Source organism: Ylistrum balloti, unplaced genomic scaffold (genome assembly GCF_031769215.1).
Source record: "Ylistrum balloti isolate Yb309-2 unplaced genomic scaffold, AGI_CSIRO_Ybal_v1 Utg369712, whole genome shotgun sequence".
Taxonomy (NCBI): domain Eukaryota; kingdom Metazoa; phylum Mollusca; class Bivalvia; order Pectinida; family Pectinidae; genus Ylistrum; species Ylistrum balloti.
In genome coordinates, this window is record NW_026781937.1 from 206,592 (window position 1) to 227,663 (window position 21,072).

The 21,072-nt window shown below is 36.5% G+C and overlaps 2 protein-coding genes across 3 annotated transcripts; one reads left to right on the forward strand and one right to left on the reverse strand.

Moving 5' to 3' along the window:
- Positions 1-497: 497 nt before the first annotated feature.
- Positions 498-10,669, reverse strand: LOC132565299 (uncharacterized). Its single transcript, XM_060229938.1, has one exon. The coding sequence runs from the start codon at positions 10,667-10,669 to the stop codon at positions 3,668-3,670; it is 7,002 nt and encodes a 2,333-aa protein (XP_060085921.1). The 3' UTR covers positions 498-3,667.
- A 3,529-nt stretch (positions 10,670-14,198) lies between these two features.
- Positions 14,199-20,599, forward strand: LOC132565314 (kelch domain-containing protein 9-like). 2 transcript variants are annotated; one of them, XM_060229955.1, is made up of 3 exons: positions 14,199-14,249; positions 15,397-15,806; positions 16,510-20,599. In XM_060229955.1, the coding sequence occupies exons 2-3, from the start codon at positions 15,584-15,586 to the stop codon at positions 17,418-17,420; spliced, it is 1,134 nt and encodes a 377-aa protein (XP_060085938.1). In that variant the 5' UTR covers positions 14,199-14,249; positions 15,397-15,583; the 3' UTR covers positions 17,421-20,599. The 2 variants fall into 2 exon arrangements, with proteins under 2 accessions (XP_060085938.1, XP_060085937.1); XM_060229954.1 differs by having other exon boundaries at positions 14,205-14,261.
- Positions 20,600-21,072: the final 473 nt, after the last annotated feature.

Consider the following 21,072-nt stretch of genomic DNA (forward strand, 5'->3'; position numbering starts at 1 on the left):
AATTTTTGTTGTCGCCATTTTACGGAAAGAACTAGATGGATCTTTCTGAGATTTCATATGTGGGATCCACTCATTTAGTTGCGCCCAATGTTTTGGAATGATCTGATAAATGGCATGGCCAACACTTTGTCTAGTTGTGACCGTTTGATTTTGGGATGGATATCCAAAAAGGCTGAAAGGCAGCCATCTTGGATTTTGAAAAAGAAAGTTTGTTATCACCATTTATTGAGGACATGATGGATCTCTCTAAAAATTTCTTATGTAGGTTTCCTCTGCTCTGAAGTTGAGCCAGTTTAATTTTGGGGCTAATAAAAAAAACAAAATGGACAACAGTTATCCATCTTGTTAAATCTTGCAACATGAGTATATGTATTACATAAAAAAAGCCGTGTCTTGCACAAGCTCATGAACAACACCAGTTCTGATCTAAACCACAAACCACCTTGAGCTGTCAAACCAAATTTAAGAAGGTTAGAAAAATATGAAATACATAAGCCTTTAGATCTTTAAAGATTCTTTTATTATTTCCGCAATAATAACAAAATAAGAAAATAATCCCACACACAAAAGCTTAGCTTTGCAATTTCAAGAAAACAATCACATGTATCTTATTGTACAGAAGCAACGATGTAATGTTACCTTGACCGCCAATGCTTGGTAGTAAACCCACATTATATAGACCATTGTAATAAAGGAAACCTCCATCAGATACGATATTCTAGGCTCTGCTGAGATATATAACCTGCATGGAAATCTCCATCAGATGGGATATTTTAGGCTCTGCTGAGAAGTCATTAGTCCATATATAGACCAGGAGAATAATAGAAATCTCCTTGGATACAATATTCTAAGCTCTGCTGCAGGTAAATAAAACCATATCATATTGACGAAGGTAATACTGTTACATAAATCTCCCCTTATTACTTCAATGAATCCTTTATCATATTACCACTTTAAATGTTACATAGGTGAGAGACAAGATTCAAAGAAAGTTTTGAACATTGCTATCACCACTGTAGGTCAAAGGTCATTAGTGTCAGTCCATATAATCGGTGATTTCATGTCACAAGTTTTATGGATTCAGCAACAAATTAAAAAAAATAAAAATTAAACTGTTGGTAAACTGTTCAGCACCATCAAAATATTTGACCAATGACTTAGAATATTGATCAAGGTAAATTATTTCATGATTTTTGTGGCACTCAATGCAATAAGCTGCTGATTAGGTAACAATAATCTATGCTTTTTGGTTCATTAGAAGAAGCATACATACAGAAATAAAACCATCTACTGGAACAATGATGTTATATATTAAAAAGCTGCAAAGTAGTTTGAGACCGATATGTTTGGTCCTAGAAAAATGTTTATTCAACAGTAAGCCTGGAGGGTCAACTTAAAACATTATACTGAGAGCAAGGGGTGGATTTACTACAGGATGTTCACAGTTCTTAGAACTGTAATAGATCTACATCAGTGAGCTTATGACCAGGCATTGCCATACTGTCAAACAAATAGGAAAAGTATTTCGACATACATACAGTAACACATATTATGGCATATTCGTATCAGATGAACACAAATGTAAACAAATAACCAGATGACAAACTTCGGTAACATGTTATACAACAGACTAGGTCAAACCATCAGCTTACAGAGAATGGAACAGATTTATACAATCATCTGTGATACAAGTGGTTATAAGTAGCAACATTTAATGTCACAAGTTCGAGAGCGATGAGATTTTTTCCAAATTGATGAAAGCAAAACATATTTGAACTATACTTTGTCAGTGTATATACTATCTGACAAAAAAAAATTCTACATAACACAGTTATGTTTATGGACAATGATTCTTCCTTTCAAAGTTTTCTTTACCACATTTGAATAACTGCTTTCCATTTTTTTTTTCGACCTTGAAAAACAAATACTAAATATATGGCATGATGTAAGTATGACTAGATTATCTGCGACATTTAGGTGACCAATGACACAGAAACACTTACAGTAAAACTCTTACATTACATTTCTCAAATGCAGACCCGTCACATTACATTTCTCAAATGTAGACCTTTTACATTACATTTCTCAAATGTAGACCTGTTACATTACATTTCTGAAATGAAGAACTTTTAAATTACATTTTTCTAATGTAATATTCATACATATTTCTCAAATGCAGACCTGTTACATTACATTTCTGAAATGAAGAACTTTTAAATTACATTTTTCAAATGTAATATTCATACATAATATTTCTCAAATGCAGACCTTTTACATTACATTTCTCAAATGTAGAACCGTTACATCACATTTCTCAATTTTACAGAACTCTTAAAATACATAAATTTAACATTACATTTCTCAAATGTAGAACCGTTACATCACATTTCTCAATTTAATAGACCCATACACTGCATTTCTCAATTTTACAGAACTCTTAACATACATAAATGTAACATTACATTTCTCAAGGGTTAATTTTTTCATTACATTTCTCAAATGTTAATTTTTTCATTACATTTCTCAAATGTAGAACTCTTACATCACATTTCTCTGTTAAATAGAGTTTTAATTAATTCAATTTCATATAACGTTTTCTTCATTTTAACAATACATTTCTCAAATGTAAGTTTTTCACATTACATTTCTAAAGTTAAAAGTCTTTTACGTTAAATAATTACATTTCCCAAACGTTGAACTCTTCCATTTCAATTCTCAACAAATAACTCATACATCTCATTTTCCAAATGAAGAATTTTACTTCAAATAACTGATCAAATCTCGACCCTTAAGTACTCCATAATACTCTACAGATGCTATCATATTCAGACAAAATTAATTAAGTATTATCTGAATATTGTCTTTTTCACAAATACAAAATTTATTTGAACAATAAACAAGACATAATAAACATTGCAAAAACTTAGTGAAATTTTAAGAATTGTTAAAACTTTTCATTGTTTACCAGTTTTGTTTGGGAGTAAAGGACATAGTCATCTGTGCTTGTACATACAAAACCAGATTCTTCCAACCATGACCCATTTTCTTAAGGTTTAACCAATAATAGTAGGGAGCTTATGGACATCAAAACAGTCAAATTTCCTATTTTTGTAACGACTGGAACTTCCAGTTTATTTCAGTCTACTCAAATGTTTTGAAGTATAAAAGTTTGGTCTCACCCTGAAGATTTTTTCAAAATGAAATCTTTTCACTTTCCTTCCTCAGTTTCATTCTTGAACAGAATTGCTTACTGTGTACATGAGATTACAATATATTGAAGCACAAACAAGATTGAGTTCAAGTAACAAATAACCAACTATCTGCAGTCTGTGCAAGACTTTCAAACAGGACATTACCAGTTTTCCAGGTCTGACCCCCTTGGCAAGTATGTGGTCTTCTGAAGTAAGTATCCTGACAAAGTAGTCCTGTACAATAGTTCATCCATGTCCATGACATGTTATGATAACTGAAAGTAGAGTTATTTGCTGAGCCTTTTTATCCACAGAATTAAAAGATTTAAAACAGTTTAAAAAAAAAAAAACCCAAAGAAATCCACGAAAATTGAGTCCCATGAAACTGACTTACAGGAGTATTTACAGGAAAAAGTTGATTTATGACATAAAACTGGAAATGAGTGCTGTCTGATCGTAATTCTTTTTTTTTGTTTTTACATTTTTAAGTCTACATCTTCCTGCACTGTCTGCTGTGTCTCGACAGACATATCTGTATCACCGGTATCCTGTTGACCTCTTGTTTCATCCAACTGAACAGAATCACAATGCATGTTTTTATACTCCTTCGCCTCCTTTACTAGGTCGAGACTTTTCTCTACTTCTGTACACTTGTCTGTCTCTGCCATCAAGGACTTCTCTTGGTGTGGATCACTGACTTCCAAACATGACAACACTTCTTCTGAATCTGTAACATCATTTCTGGTCTCTCCAACACTTGATACAAAACCCTCTTTTGTACTAGATGAACTCTCTTTTTCTCCTGATGAACTTTCCTCCACACATGACAACTTATCCCTTTCACCTGATGAGCTAACCTTTTTACCTGATGAAGAGTCCTCCACACCTGATGAGCTAACCTTTTCACCTGATGAAGAGTCCTCCACACCTGATGAGCTAACCTTTTCACCTGATGAAGAGTCCTCCACACCTGATGAGCTAACCTTTTCACCTGACGAAGAGTCCTCCACCTCTGATGAACAATTCTTTTCATCAGATGAAGTGTCCTTTTTACCTATTGAACAGTCTTTTACAATTGAAGAATTGCCTTTCACACCTGATGAACTGTCCTCTTCACCCAAAGAATTGTCTTTCACACCTGATGAACTGTCCACTTCACCAAAAGAATCGTCTTTCACACTTGACAAACCATCCTTCATACCTGATGAATTGTCCTTCACACTTGAGAAACTTTCCTTTACAACAGATGAATTGTCCTTCACCTCTGATGAGCTGTCCATCATACCTGATGAGCTTTCCTTCTCAACAGATGAATTGTCCTTCATACTTAATGAACTGTCAATTTCACCTGAGGATTCAACGTTTAGATCAGAACTGTCATGCTTGCCTGATGATTTGTTGTCAACACTTGATAAAATATCCTTTTCACCTGCTGGATTTGCTTGTATGTTTGGTAAAAGCTCCTGTGTCTTAGATGGAATATTCTCAACACTTGATGAACTGTCTTTTACACCTGTCAAATTCTTGTTACACTCTTTAGTATCTGATGAACTTCCATCATTTACCTGCGACAAACATTTCTCAGAATCAGATTTTTGTCTCACTGGAGTGGCACATTCTGTCATACATTTGTCCTCATTTACCTTACTGCCTGTTGATGCTGATGAAACACCCGATACTTCTAGAACTTCTGTTTGTGTTTTTGTTACTTCAACAGATGAATTGCTAGCAGTATTTTCTGACACTAATTCCACGTGACTGTCTGTCTGAGATCCTAAACTCCCTGATCGCTGCGTCTTCTTTATCAATGGCAATGATCTTCGGCCCTTTCCTCTTTGTCGAACAAATTTGAAAGCTCGAGCTTCCTCAAGAGCTGCCATCATCGTTTCTAAATTTGGAACAACTTTAGCACTGGGTGGGGAACAAACCATCTCTGTGTCAGAATTCTCAAAATCAGATACACTTGGAATATCCCAGGAGTCAGAGAGAGTTTCACCAACATCTTCCTGTGAATTAGAGCAGGCTCCATCCAAACTTGTTGATCGCTTCATCTCATATTTCTTTTTTATTGGGACCACTAAAGATTCAGAATGATTAGATGCGGCCTCCTCCTCATTTGCACAATCTTCCAGACTATTGCTCCTTCTCCGTTTACGTGCTTTTTTTGTATCATTTGCAGGTGTCTCCCCTTTGCTACTCTCCAACTTTGAAGGATTAGTATCAAAACTGTTACTCCTTTTTCGTTTTCTTGTCCTCCTCAGTTCTTCAGTTTTCATTTGTAAGTTTGCAGCAGCATCTGCATCGGATTGCGCCTCTGAATCTCCTGTTTTAATGGACAGACTATCCTCAGTATTATCTTTCTTCGCTGACTTTGACCTTGTGGTGATTACCATTGATCCTGAATGGTCGGAGCTACATGTGACATTGGCAGCAGATGCTTCTTTCCTGTCATCTTTTTTTGCTTTTCCCTGTGACATTTTCTTGGACTCCGAGAGCTCTTTGTCAGATATCAGAACTTCCGCTTCCTTACTTACCCACCCTGATGTCTTCCTTTGACTTTGAGATCGAAGTGCCGGGCCAGTACTTTTGGATTTAATTGTGTTGATTTTTTTCTGACTTCTTACTTTAGAAGCCTCTTTATTCAAGTCAATGATGAGTGTACTTGCTGTGCAATTCCTTGCTCTTGTACCATGGGACCTGATCAAATGTGTGTTGCATTCAGATTTGTTGTAACTGGAAAACTTGCAGAGCTTGCATTTATAACGTCGCCAACCAAGATGGCGGACAACATGTCGTCGTAGATTTGACAGACAGCTGAATCCTAAACCACACTGCAAACATTTCATTTCCTTCTCGTCGCTGAGGTACGCTATCCGACTCAGATCAAGACACCTAGTCTGGACGGTCTCCTGTGATGTGCCAATGTTTTTTGGATCAGTGACATACATTTGAGTTCTTGTTGTTCTCATCCTCTCTGATGCCCTGGTGGTGTGACCAGATGTCAATGGAGATGGTCCTTTGGAAGCAGACGGAGTAGGACTGCTCTTGTAAGTCATCATAGCATAAGCATTACCCCTGACCTCCTCAGAAGGTAGCCCTGGTTCTTTTAGCACCCATACCTCCTCCACCAGTTGTACCTCAGGCTCGGGACTTGCAGATATATAATCAGAGTTGGGCTCAGCAGAATCTGAATCAGAACTTCTATCTGACTCCGAAGATTTATCCTCTGCAGTGGAACTAAAACTTTTATCTACAAAAGAGGATTCTTCAGATCTTGAAACAGAAGTTTTTTCCACTGTTTTAGATGTAGAGCGTCTTTCAGATGTGGATTCAAGGGATTTAGGAATCCTTGGTGTGAATTGGGTAGAAGCTCTAGCTGATCCTCTGCGTGTATGTGTATTGACCTTGAGGCCAAGAAAACTTTGATTTTCTGGAGTTACAGAAGAAATGATCATACTGCCCACTTGGATGTCTGTGTGTTGGGAATCATCTTCTGTATTCTTGGTATCTGATTTCAGAGACTTTACACGACTAGCACTTGATAATCGTGTAGAACGACATGATGATTCACCGTCCACCTCATCAGCTTTCTTGTTATGCGACTGTAATAAGTCTTTCGTTTGTCTATTTGTTTCCTCTTCATTTCCAGCAGACATTTTGTCACGAATCCTTGCACTTCGTTTCTGAAATTCAACTCCATTTTCTCCTTCCTTTGTTTTTCCACTTGCTTTGTTAGGATCTGTTGACCTGGTTACTAACGGTCTTGTTTTTGTCACATCTGCAGAACTCTGAAATCCAGAATTCCATGAAGTTGAACTTGTATCTTTTTGACCTGATCGCCTAGTTACTATGCTCTGTAGAGTACTGATTGATTCAGCCGTGATCTTTGATGCTGGTGACTGTTGCGATTGGTTAACATCCTGAGGACTGGGATATTTATCAATAACACTGTCAGCTTTGGTGTCAAGTTTAGCTGACCTTCTTGTAGAAATCCTTTGAACATTCCCAACAGTTTTTGAACTATCAGCCATTCCAGGTTTATTTCCAGATATTTTTTGACTTGGTTCCCCAGCAGGTTTTTTATTTGTTTCTGTTGTAGTATGTGTATCTGGCTCTGTGGTGTTTAGTGACATGTCTTTAGATGCTTCTCTGTTGTTGAGGTTCTTATCAGTTCTAACACCAATACTTGTCCGATTACTTTTTCTGACAGATGGTCGAAAACCATCATCACTCTGACTGTTTGATTCTACTCCATCGTTGTCTTTTGTGATGTTTTCTGATAGCACCTTGTGTAGTTCTTTAGTCCTTGTACTATGCTCTTGTTCCGTAGTTTGGCCATCACTCAATATTGAAACTTTATTTCTTGTGCTTACTTGAGGAGAAATCCTGTCTTTCGAGTTTCTTCTACTCCTGTCCTCCGATTTGCTAGCAGAGACATTTCTAGTGCGAGTTCTGGACAAACTCCTGTCACTTGTATTTTCTGTACTGCTGTCTCTTCTAGTCCTAGTATTTTTTTCACTAGGATAGTTTTGTCCATCCTTTTTCGATGATGTTGGACTTGATTCAGTTTCCTCCCTTGATCTACTCTGGTCAGTTGAGGATTGAGCTGATGATGACCTGGTACTGACTCTTGATGAACTATCTTTGAAACTTTCTGGACTTTTGTCCCTGATGATGTCTGCTGGTGAATTTTGCCTATCCCTCTTTGTTGACATCTGCTGTGCTGTTTGAGATTTATCATTTGTTGATTCTGTTGTCCTTTGACCAGATCTGGTGCTTGGTCTTGCCGAACCCTCTCGACTTCTTTCTCTACTATCCCTGGTATTTTTGGCTGTAGAAATTTCTTCAGGTACAACTCCTTCAGTCAATCTCTCTGTACTACTATCTCTGCTCTTTGACTTATCAACATCAATCCTTGATTCCTTTTCAGTGCCTGATCTGCCTCTTAAGCTTGATCTTTTCTGTCCATACTCATTACTCCCAGCAACAGAAGGAAAAGTCCTCTCTTTATCTGGGGAAGTTGATGGAGTTGTCTTTCCGCTCTCTCGTGACCCACTTCTAGAACGATCCTGACACTTATTATCATCCTGTGTATCTTCAAATGCCAAAACTACCTTGACACAATCTCTTTTCTGAAGAACTGGACTACTGGCTTCAGATCCAGATTTACTCTGGGGTGATCTATCAGGTCTTATTTGAGATTCACGTCTTTTGTCAAAAAAGCGGGTTCTCATGTATTGGGTTTCTTTTTCCATGGACTTAGTTGAATTCCTGGTGACTACCTGATGTTTTGAGGGCGTATTTGGTGAACTGCTGTTGGATGCCTTACTTGGAGAAGACAATGAAGATTTCTGCTCCTGTGACTTTTCTTGGTGTTTAGTTCTATCAATGCTTGAAGGCGTGGATAATTCAGACCCATCTCTGGAGTCATCATGATCAGTTTCCATTGCCTCATCATGGAGAGCGTACTTTTGTTCATTGTCTTTACCTTCACCAGTTTGGCCTTTTTTGGATAAAGAGACACTCTGCTGGTTTGTTTGCTCATTTACAACGACCTTTGACCTTGTTCTTAACCTTGCTCGTCTTTCAATACTTTCCAAGTTCTCCATTACATTTGAAGATACTAAATGAATGTCTTTTTCCATGGCCTTTGACCTTGTAGATGGTCTATTTGGTGCAGTTTCTGCTGTTTTAAGTGTGTGTATGTCTCTACTAGGCTCCGATCTTGACCTACTTGTTGACCTGGAATTTGTGAATGGTTTGTCAGTCGTGACATTGGAAGTTACAATCCATTTACATTGATTTATATGGTCCTCATAGTTAGACTTTTTCCAGAAAGCCCTCTTGCAACCCTGGCATTTATTTAATTTTATTCCAGCAGTTTCACTATCTCTTAGAGTTCTAGTTACAGAACCTGTCTGGACAGATGTTTCTTGTTTGGAACGGTCTAAACTTTGCCCTGATGACACTCGAGACTTCGGATCTAGCTGCTCTTTTTGCACTGATTCCTCTTGCTCCAAGTCTGCATTATCAAAGGCCATTGACTTGAGCTTATCTCTCATCTTGTCTATCTTTTCCTTGCTTAAATTGTGGTTGTTTTGTAAGTGTCTTGTCAGTCCCCAGAAGTAGCTGAATCTTTTCTCACACATAGAACAGGGGAATAGTCTCTTCCTTCCGGAGTGGATCGAATGCATGTGTTGCAGAAGACCTTTGCGACTACTATAGCTAGCAGAACATAGTAAACACCTTGACAATGCCAGGTCACAATGTCCCAATAATCCGAGCTCAGACAGCTCAGAATACTGATGGGAACCAAGCTGACTCTTCACTGGTCTTAACTGAACAAATTTCTTGTTTTTCTGTTCCATTTGTTTTTGTTTGCTCAGTGAAGTGTTTCCAAGGATAGCTGATGGACCTTCATTGACAATCTTCTGTACATCTGGATTTTTTCTCTTGCTACATCGGACAGATAAATTTTCCTGTGTCAGTTCAGTATCAACTTTTTTTTCTCTGCTTACAGTGTTTTCTCTGTTCTGAATGAACATAGTTTCCTCGTGACTCTGTGATGACTTTTTCTGACCAATGAGCACACTGCTGTCATGTTGTGAAGAAACAATTACATTTTGTGCCTTATCAGCTGTGCCACTTTGTGTAACAGTTAAATAAGCTGCATTCTGATTGGTTGGGATGGGAGTCATTACAACATGAGAAACTTCTTTAGCTTTTCTCTCCCTTTCCATTTTTTCTGCTGTCTTTGAATAGAAGTTATACTCTGAGGATTTTCCACGAAACTTCCCTGTCAAAAGTTGTTTAAGTGTAGAAGAATCACCATCACTACTATCCTCTTCATCTTTATTTTCATTCTGACCTTGACCTCCCTGTCCATGACCCTGAATTAGCCCGCCTTTGTCACGACATTGAAATTGTTTCTGTGCAGACCTAGCAACGTTTGACAAAGAGACATTGCCACCAGATTTGGGTTGAGAGACTGTCCTTGACCTTGATTGTGACAATGTAGATGACGTAAATACATTTGACAAAACAGACTTTGCATTATCTATAGAGCCAGTAGGAGTTGCTTTGGTTGTCACTGACTTTGTCACTGGTGCTGACTGACTAGATGCTTTTGACATAGTCACTGCTGGAGACATAGATCCAGGTGAAGCGTCCGTTGGTTGGACGACAACCACAGATTCTTCTTGACCACTGGATGGAAAAGATGTCTGTTCAAACTCAGTGGTGCAGTATATCCGCTTGTGAGCAACAAAGTTAGGAATACTCCTGAAAAGGTTACGGCATACGCGACATTCCACAATAAAATCACACTCATTATACATCAGATTGCGTACCTCTGGTGTTCCATAGTGGACACAGTTTAATATTTGTTGTACCATTTTGTGACCTGCCTCTATCGCCACTGAGATGACGGAGAAGTCTATTTTTGAAATACTATCCTCTTCATCGCTCGTGTCTGACATCTTGTTCCTATTTTATCTGAAAATCTGGAAAAAAATTATAAATTTTATTATCTAAATACAGTAAACATAAGATTTTTTAAAAATGAAAACAGCAATATTTCTTTGCATTTACGTAATTTTTGGACAACATCCAAAGTTATTTTCAACTGCAAAAATGAACAATTTCACTGACAGGGACCTAACAAGCATAACCTATTTAAGATATTTGAAATAAACTAACATCAAGCTAAGGTATAACAATTCAAAAAACATATACATATAATGTAGTTTGTACGATGGTATGTAAAAAATATCACATGGGTAGTTTGTGTTTAAGGCGTCACAAATATCTGGATGGGTATAGCTGATGTGATGGTGTGTCCTAATATCAGGGTGGGTAGTTTGTGTGATGTTGTGTCACAAATATCTGGATGGGTAGCTTGTGTGATTGAAAATTTGACAAAAATATCAGCGCAGGTAGTTTGCGTGATTGAATGACACAAAAATCTGGATGGGTAGTTTGTGTGGTGTGTGTCACAAATATCAGGATGGGTAGTTTGAGTGATAGGGTGTCACAAATATCAAGATTGCTAGTTTGTGTGATAGGGTGTCACAAAAATCAGGGTGGGTAGTTTGTGTGATAGGGTGTCACAAAAATCAGGATGGGTAGTTCGAGTGATGGTGTGTCACAAATATCAAGATTGGTAGTTTGCGTGATAGGGTGTCACAAATATCAAAATTGGTAGTTTGAGTGATAAAGTGTCACAAATATCAAGATTGGTAGTTTGTGTGATAGGGTGACAAAAATATCAAGATTGGTAGTTTGTGTAATGGTGTGACAAAAATATCAGGGTGGATAGTTTGCGTGGTGTGTCACAAATATTGGGATGGGTAGTTTGCGTGATTGGGTTTCACAAATATCTGGATGGGTAGTTTGTGTGACAGGGCAGGGTTTTCCATAATTTTGTTAGTAGTGGGCTGTGTAGTGAAAGTAGGAGGCTGGCCTGCCGTGTACTTGTAGTTGTGTACGGAACATTATTACGGAACTGGTTTGGTGTAGGTGGCCAAATAATCAAAGTAGCCGGTCAAATTGGCCGGCGACCGGCTCTTATGGAAAACCCTGATAGGGTGACAAAAATATCAGGGTGGATAGTTTGTGTGGTGTGTCACAAATATTGGGGTGGGTAAATTGCGTGATTGGGTTTCACAAATATCTGGATGGGTATAGCTTATGTGATGGTGTGTCCTTATATCAGGATGAGCAGTTTGTGTGGTGTGTCACAAATAACAGAATGAGTAGCTAGTGTGACTGGGATTCAAAAACATGAGGATGAATAGTTTGTGTTTGCGTGAGGAATTGTTTTATGAATTGAGTGGCCCAAGATTCATTCTGATCTCGAGCTGCTTCCTGCTGTGGAGACGATGGTTATTTCAAATGTGAAACTTGCATTTTGAGAATGGGGAAAAGTCTTGGGATAGATTAAAGATTTATGACTGACAATTCACATGCATACAGATTCAGACTGCCTCTGATTTTCTCTAAGTTCTTTGCTGACATACACTAAGTATACTCCAGATTTGTGCAGTTCAATTTGGAAAAAAAAAATATTGATGTCTTTCAAATATATATAATGGAACTTTATCTGAGTCTCCATTGTCTTAATAAGTACTTTCATCAGATTGATCTCATATTGACAAACACTGCACGTAAAAGCTGCTGCCATACCCCAGACAGAAACTTGTGTGACAGTCTGATTCATGTGTTTCTATGATGGTGCAACACAATATTCATACCTCTGGTGGGGTATTATCCTGCTTGTAATTAGGGTTGGTGGTTTGTGTATTCGTATGTCACAAATTTCAGGAGAGTGTAGATTCTGCTAAATTGTTGTCTCAAAGATTTGGACATGAATTGACCGGAATTAAATCAAGATAACTAATTTACAGCACGTACTTCATGAACACAACTCTGAAAATTAATAACTTGATTCCATTGCTGGGCATGATTTGCCATGAAACTTCTTTCGTCAAATATTCACTTTCTACATATGCTCCTTCTTTTATGTACAGGCTCGTGCAGGAACATGAAGTCTAAATTTAGACTATCGATTGTCATAATAGATATCACAATAGCATATCAAAATCAAATCTGTAAGTGGTAATAAGTGACCAAGACGCAAATAAAATTCAAAAGCATAGCTGTCATTCACTAAATACCGGTTGGCTGTTCAAGCACCATTTCTCCGGGTTGCAATGGATGTGCCAGCACAATTCGGGCGATGAAATTCTACCATTTCACACATTTTGACGAAATGAGTCATGTGTGTTTTGCAATATATGGATGTATAAATGCATAAATCAAGAATTACCATTAAAAAACTGGAGTGTTGAAGCATTAAATTATCAATATTCGACTTTTTGATTTTTTCCAAGGCGTGCTCTCTCGTCAGTGAGAACTTGATCCTATGACGAATTGCAAAGCATTGTGGGAAGTTTTACATCCGGCGAGAAACCGTAGCAATCCAAAGGAAAAGGTAAACAGACCCGCACGTGATGTATTTTGTCAAGTTATGAATACTTAAAATAACTTTAAATCATTAGTAAACAAACAACGCTTATATAATCGTCTTAAATATTTACGATATGTGGCCGAAAACCACTTCCTCTTTGATCTGACAATCATTTTACTTGCTCACTGAAGTCGACAGGCCAAGGCCTTGTCGCTGTAGATAAGAAACTGACGGGGATCCCGGATCTTTCAAGCTTTTGTGCAAATTTAGGTCGTGGTGAAAAGTAAAATAGTGACATATTTAATATTATGTGTACATAAAGGCATATTCATTTGAATGCAAATACATGAGAAAGTATTGTTTACAAGGTTTTTGAAATAACGCTCCCTGAACCAACTGCAACTGAAATCTAAAAAATTACATTTCAAAGGGAGATAATTTTTAGGAAAAAAAAAAGTCCCAGGCAATCATCCAATTAAACTTATTCAGTTAAATAAATGACAAAGGAAACATTGTGTATATTTCTAGTGAAAGCTGAACAGGCTTACTGATAGAACTATTCAAGAGTTGATGTGCTTTGTTTTGACTGGTGTAAATAAATTCTCTTCAGCTGTTGTATCATGTAACATAGTGGAAGGCATGGGTATTGTGTCAGCCTAAACAGAATTCTAACATTTTATGTTTCTCTGGCGTCAGTACACATTTGACAATAGACCAACACCAAAATATGATGAACCCATGTAGTCGTCAGTATGACGAGAGTGGTCGGTTCAAAAGATATTTAGAACATGTACAAAAAACTACTTCAGTCGTTCACTTGTCTGAATTCAGGGTTAGGACTGTTTATCCAAGTCACAGCTGATTGGCAAATGGCAGCTAGATATATATATATAGTGAAAATCCTGGTTGCAAGTTTCAGCCCCAACTCCTTCACATTAAAGGTATGGTGATGTCTTGACCATAAGTCAGTATTACATGTTGACAGTTAGTGTCATGATAACAATATGTAAACAATACACCATATATGTTTGCAGGTTGGCTGAAACTGACATTGACGGATGAAATGAAAATATGTAATGCACGGTGAGCAGGTGTGATATTCGGTAAATTATAATTAAGCCAGTTTATTGCTTTAATAACATTTTCAGGTCAATTGTCACATGACCTTGTTACTACCTTCAAAAAATGCATATTCACGCAAATACAGTAATGGGACAGGGCAAGTTCCTGTAGTCATTTTTGTGCCAAGAATAATGCACATAGGATCTCTGGGACTATGTGTTTAGCCAAAACCTCTTAGATATAGGAGGTTTACAAGACTAAGAAATTCCAGTATTCATAATTTTGCTCCTTTTACACAATTTAATGCTATGGTTAATTTTTGTATGTAGATAATTATTATTTTCATTTTTCTAAATTGTTGAAGGCAACATATAAAAATAGGAAGAAATTAGCAATAGATATGAGAAAGTAGGAAAGAGTTCCTTTTGAACCCCCACCCAAAATGACTACCAGTAGGCTATAATAAGTATCTAAAAGGGTTTATTTTAAGGGGTACCAAGAAAAATTGGGGCATGGTCTTAAAATCAACCCTTTCAGACACTTGTATTATATTTACCAGGTATGATAACCCATTTGTAGCCACTTTGGGTGGGGGGTTTCTAAAGGGACTCTTACCAGAAGGTACATACCAGCTGGTGTCATGATTCGAAGTGGATGAATCAATGATATCACTAATTTGAAGAGAAATTTCCATCAGGCACAGATCATCAGTCTATCTGTATCTTCACAGTTTCTATACTCTGTTATTCAAAATTTAAAGTCTTCATTCCTGTAGACAATAATCTTAATTGAACTGTCAAAATCTACCATGAAGTTTACACAAAATTCAAAATTAGGGATCTACATGTGCTACAAAATTCATATAACTGATTTTTAGGTCACAATACAAGACCATGATCGATATATTACAATAATACCAGAGTGGATTGTGTCTTGACATATGAATATACATGTAATCCTCCATTATTTCCATTAGTTATGTCTCCAAAGAATGTATAATAAGGCATGACTTCAAATCATGCCTGTTTGAATTTAATTGCTGTAAATTATGGTCAATTATTAAATTTGATTCAAAATCATTACATTTTGAATTATGATGCAACTTGTTAAAATGATATCATATAGATAGATTGCAGTTATGTTATGTACTAAAAGGTCTTTGTTGTAATATTTCAGAACATATATGGAATACCTGCAGAAGAATATATCTCAATTTGCACACAAGGACATATACCAAAACTGAAACAAAGCATTGTTTTGTGTTGTTGATTGTTTAAAGAAAAAATGATTTTGAAATTCATCAATTATGTTTGGACTGAAAACACCTGTTTATACAAACATTATATCTAAATAAACAGAAATCATGACTCATCCACTCTATGACCCCAGAACTTATCGCAGACCAACTGTCAAATCAGCAGCATTGCTCCACAACGGCGATTATTGGACAGTTGACAGACCTAACCAAGGAGCTGCTTCTTGTAGACCGAAGACTGAAACTCGCTCAAAACCGTCATTATATGTAGACTGGGAAATTTTCTGTCCTATAGGCCCTGAGCTGGCTTTTCATGTTGGATGTGCAATAGGTAAGAAGTCTAATCTCCAGCTGTCAGATATCATTCATAATAAATATTTTATTTGTTGTGTTTATCGCTTCATCAAGTCAGAACCATTTTGAAGCAAAGTCTCGATGTAGTAGCTGGTGACGAGCTGTAGGTATACCTTGCAGAAGAATATGCTCGAGGTCTGCTGCATGCTGTTTAAGGGGTTAATGCCAAACAACAGCTTAGGACGCTTTGTGATCTCAATTACCTGAGAAACACAAACCTGCCATACCTATACTAGGGATCAAACCTGAGCTGAAATGTCTGATGCTCTAACAACTACAAGAGCTATGAATCCTCCTCCTTTGGATCTGAAATTGAATTAAGTTTCCTGTATTTTGTTTAATTGCGATCTTTCTTTGGTTGTGTTTAAGATATATATATTTCTTTTATTCTGAATTTCAAATAAGGAATATTTTTGTATCTGTATATTTTATGTTGTAATATTGTAGGGGACACATTTTACTTTCAGCAATGCAAATACTTAGAGGACATTTATAATTTTAAAAATGTTTTGTATGATAATGTTGTAGGAGACACACTTTAAAGATAAGAATTCAAATATATGAATGTATAATTTTATAATTTGCAGTTTTTTAGTGTTGTAGAGGACACCCTTAACTAACAAACAGGAATTTATGTATAAGAACATTTTTATTTAATATTTTATGTTTTAATGTTGTAGGGGACACACTTTACTTACATGGAGGTGTTAGTTCCTGGGGTGCTCTGACCCCTTCAAATAAACTGTATAGTCTTAATACCAATTCCATGATTTGGAATGAGGTCAGAGTTGAAGGAAGTCCTGCACTCAGTCATCATGCTTGCATCCCATTGGACAACAGATACTTGCTTCTCATTGGAGGATGGAACGGAAAAGGTAGAACATCATCTGTAGTTGCTTTTGACACAGATCAAAAAGTTTGGTTATATCCTAAAGTTTCTGGATTTCCTGAAGATGCTGGTCTCAGTTCTCATACTGCTTCTCTCCTAAGTGATGGCAAAATTCTAGTGCTGGGAAGGGAGGGAACTCTGCGAAGTCAACAGAAGGATCGTCTCAGTGGTAATGTGTATATGTTGTCAGGGAGTCTGGCTCTGGGTGAATACACTTTCACTGAATATAGTCATAACACGGAATCAAGGTCTGGACATACCACCAGCTTCATCGGACCAAAGTTATACATAATGGGAGGGCGGAATGATAACTTTTTAGAGGTCCACAGTGGCTACAAAAGTGGTCTCTATGGCAACAATAGAGAAGTAATTGATACCCTAGTCAGAGTTGCCAAGACTCTTAAACCTGTGCCAAAACTTCCTCATGGAAGGCGACATCATGTAGCTCTTGAAGGCTCTAATGGAGTATTTATTCACGGAGGAGAAAAATTTGATGGGCCTCCAAATCGACGTCCTGCCGGTGAAATGTACATCATGACTGATAGTAAACTTTCCGGGATAAACTTTTACTTACTCGGTGTGAGTCGAGAAGGCAGGGCAGGGCATGTGATGTGTGTGTGTGGGGATCAAATTCTTCTACATGGTGGACTTGGGGATCGTAGGTTAGTTCATGGTGATACACGAGTGCTCCGTATCAGGTGATTAATTGTCACGGGTGACTACGTCTGGCTGGTGTAAAGTTGATTAACATCTAAGTCATAGATGGCCACATCTGGTCACTTTTGAGTTGATTAACATCTTCATCATAAGTAAGTGTCAACAGACAAAAAAGTCCCAGCATGGAAATATCCTTGATGACAAACATACTAACCTGCTATCTGTAAAATTGTGCCATATATTTTACAGTATTTAAATGGAATTCTGCAAAAAGCCCAGAGGACTTTACACAAGTAGTTCTTTAACTTAATACTGTAAGGATGGGCTTATTACAAGAAAATAAAATTACCAGTACATTAATTAATATTTTTAGATCACCGTCACCCGTCATCTGTCCATCCATTTTCAGTCCTGAAGAAATTGTTACTTTTCTTGTGAAGAGCTTAATGGTTCCTGTCTTTAGTGATACCCTTTAAATTTCGAGACTTATCAGGAAGCAATGACTAACAGGAGACTACATTGGTTTTGAAAATGAAAGGTGGTTATTGCTATTTCTTGAAAATTATAAAGAATAGATCTTTCTTGGATTTCACATGTGCTGTCAGTTTATTTTGGTCCCTATCATTGCCAAATCAGTTTTGAAGTTGATCAGGAAAATAAAATGGTGTCCTATGGATATCTTAGATTTGACAAGTAAAAGGGCATTATTGGTATTTTTTAGTAGTACAAAATGGGTGTCCAGGATTATATGTAGTTTCCTCATGACTGCTTGTGGTGCCCTTTTATTGGGGAAAAAACTGAAAAAAAATTAGTTAGTATTGAATTGTTCTTAAGATTCATTTTAAGGTCTTCGTTACTTCTTTAAGTCGTAATCTAGATGGATATTTTGAATTTTTAATGTTTAGGCTCCCCTTGTTTATTGATGTTAACATACAGTGGGTTGCAAGCAAATGAAATATGAAAGAGGAGAAAGGAGGGAAAAGATCCTTCTTGTGAAGACTTGGTAGAGATCATACAATAGTGACCATTAAGATCTCTGTGTGTTCTCCTGTTATCTGGGCAGAGGTGGATGTGTTTGTTACCACGTGTGATATAATAATAAACTTTATTTATTTTACGACAATTGCGAAGCAAGTTTTTCCATCTTATACAAATCACTCTTGTTGGCTCGGATGGAAGCGTGTGAGGGGTCTTAGTGTGGGAGGAAACCGGAGTACCCGAAGGAAACCGGAGTACTCGGGGAAAACCCACGTGGTCAGGCAAGTGACCCTTACCTTTTCATATCCACTCCGGGAATCGAACACCGGACGGCTAGGTGAAAGGCGAGTGCCTTACCACTGTGCCACCCGACCACCCCCATTACCATGTGTATGGGCTTACTGCCACATATGATACACACACAACCATTCAGAACACAAATTTGGGAAAATTGAACTTAATCAATGTAGTATTGATGTTGTTATCGTTACGAGCTGTTCTGATGAAAGAGTCATGAATAACATGTTCACCTTTAATATAGGCGCCAAAGACATACATTGTATTATGTATATATCAAATGTGTCTTGATAAATACTAACGTCTTAATTAACACTGCCATATCTATCCTAAATAAGCCCACTTCTCCAGTGTAAAAAATCAGTATTAAAGTGAAGTGAGGGTTTATTTGTAAACTTCTTATAGTTTACAGCAAAATTGATGAATCTGCCAAAAATAAAGAATGGGGCTAATTTATGAGCAGGGGATTATGTGGAAAAATATGGTATGCTCCAGTATATATTGTTGTTGTTATTGTTGTTTTGTGTATCTAATGAGTTTTGTTTTTACAAATGTCTAGTTATTTACAAATTGTCCTGTGATATTTTCATACTTTTACAAGTGATTGATGTATATTTTTATATGTTTTTACAGTGATAGTAATATGTGTTTTGTTTGTTTACTTTTAACTTGTCCAATTTGTATGATTTATCTCTCTATATATTGACCTACATGTATCAGTGTCATAACATCTACTAACATTTTAGGAACTAATCATCCCAGGAAAATCGTGACTGTCTAGATTTTGAGATTTTTATTAGAATCAACAGGTATTTAAAGTTTTCATTTCTGAAGAAATGCATGACTTTTAATGACTAGAGAAAATTGCTGTATCTTGAAGCTGCAAAAAGCATGTTAACATCTAGACACAAAATGTATTTGAACACAATTTATTGATGATAAATATCAAAAGGAAATTTAAAATTCAATAAAATACACAAATAGTTTTTTGTTCTTTTTTGTTGTAGATTTGAAAAGTTTAATATTTCATATATAGGACACAAAAACATTCTAGTTTGCCGATATGTCTAGTTTAAGATCTGAACAACAAAACAACATATCAATAAACTGGAGTGATTCATAGATCTTATTTTTAAATAGATCCGTTACAAAAAAAGGTCTTGACTTCCTTGATTAATGGAGTTCCCAACCTGATTGAATAATGTTATGGTCTTTGATTTGATCACCTTAAAATCAGCAATTTTCGTAGGAGTTTTATTTTTATTGAATTTGTGAGTGCTCTGAATCCAATTTATATTTTCACGAATTGATATACAATATTGACATGAAGTTAGCACTAATGGATTTTTTGTAAGGTCCATCCATAAAATCAGATGCCAGTGAAAATGTATATTTTTGTAAAACTGCTGAATTTGAGCCCAAGAAAATGTAATATTTTGCAGTACATTGCAAGAGACTATGATATATAGGTTCCTATAGTTTCAAAACTTAATTGTTACTGACTGAAGGGTTTTAACATCCCAGGTCTGTTGTTTGTAAGCCATTAATCTAGGAAATTGCTTTTATGAATTTTTTCAAAACAATGTTTGGAAGTGTGATAAACAGAATCTTGTATCTTGAGAAATGGAAGCTCATTTGTCAAGTGTTTTCAGCATTCCAGCTCAAAGAAATAATAAATCATTGAAATGAAGATTGTAAGTGTAAACTTGGTGTTTATATTAAGGTTTCCAATAAACAGTATTTCGGTGATTGTTTGTAATACTGCATTAATCCAGCAGTTAGTCCAAACTATCTCTACTCTATATCTCAATATCAGGAAAGTAGATGTGGTTAGGCTAAAATTTATCAGACATGGGCTTATCATGGGATAAAGTGGTACACATATGTCATATGATTTTCGGGATAGCTTCAGATTGTTTTTGTTTTAATAAAGTCTCATGTTTTTGAAATTAATGTTTTTATACTCTGTATTCATCAAACATAAGGCCCTCCACTAAAACACATGCTTTCCAGGCAAAAAGGTAAAGACAGAAAGAGAAACCCACAGTCTATTTATACATATAATAGTGATATTTATGGACCGTAGGTCTAGAATTTGTGCCAAATGAGTGATCCTCTACAATATGAGTAAAGTGTACATGTCGAAACCCAAGGACACTACCTCATCAGTGAAGTATGGACTGTGATCTTTTAAGCATCCTGAGAGACAACCTGCCTTATGTTAGAATGATTGAACCACACATCATGGATGTTTCATTATCATTGCAAAGTGTGATGTTCTACTGTCATTTCTTGGACATCAGTTCTTCAGTCCTTGACATGTTCATGCATTTCTTGTTGGTCTTACTATGATTTAAGAGACTAGCTCATCAATTTTTTGAAAAAAGTGTTTTGGATTTGCCTGAAAAATCCTACAAAAGAT

Bases quoted from the DNA above. Each gene is read 5' to 3' on its own strand.
- LOC132565299 (XM_060229938.1), bottom strand. From the start codon at position 10,669: ATGTCAGACACGAGCGATGAAGAGGATAGTATTTCAAAAATAGACTTC.
- LOC132565314 (XM_060229955.1), top strand. From the start codon at position 15,584: ATGACTCATCCACTCTATGACCCCAGAACTTATCGCAGACCAACTGTC. The intron at 15,807-16,509 runs GTAAGAAGTCTA...TTAATGTTGTAG, and splicing joins TCATGTTGGATGTGCAATAG to GGGACACACTTTACTTACAT.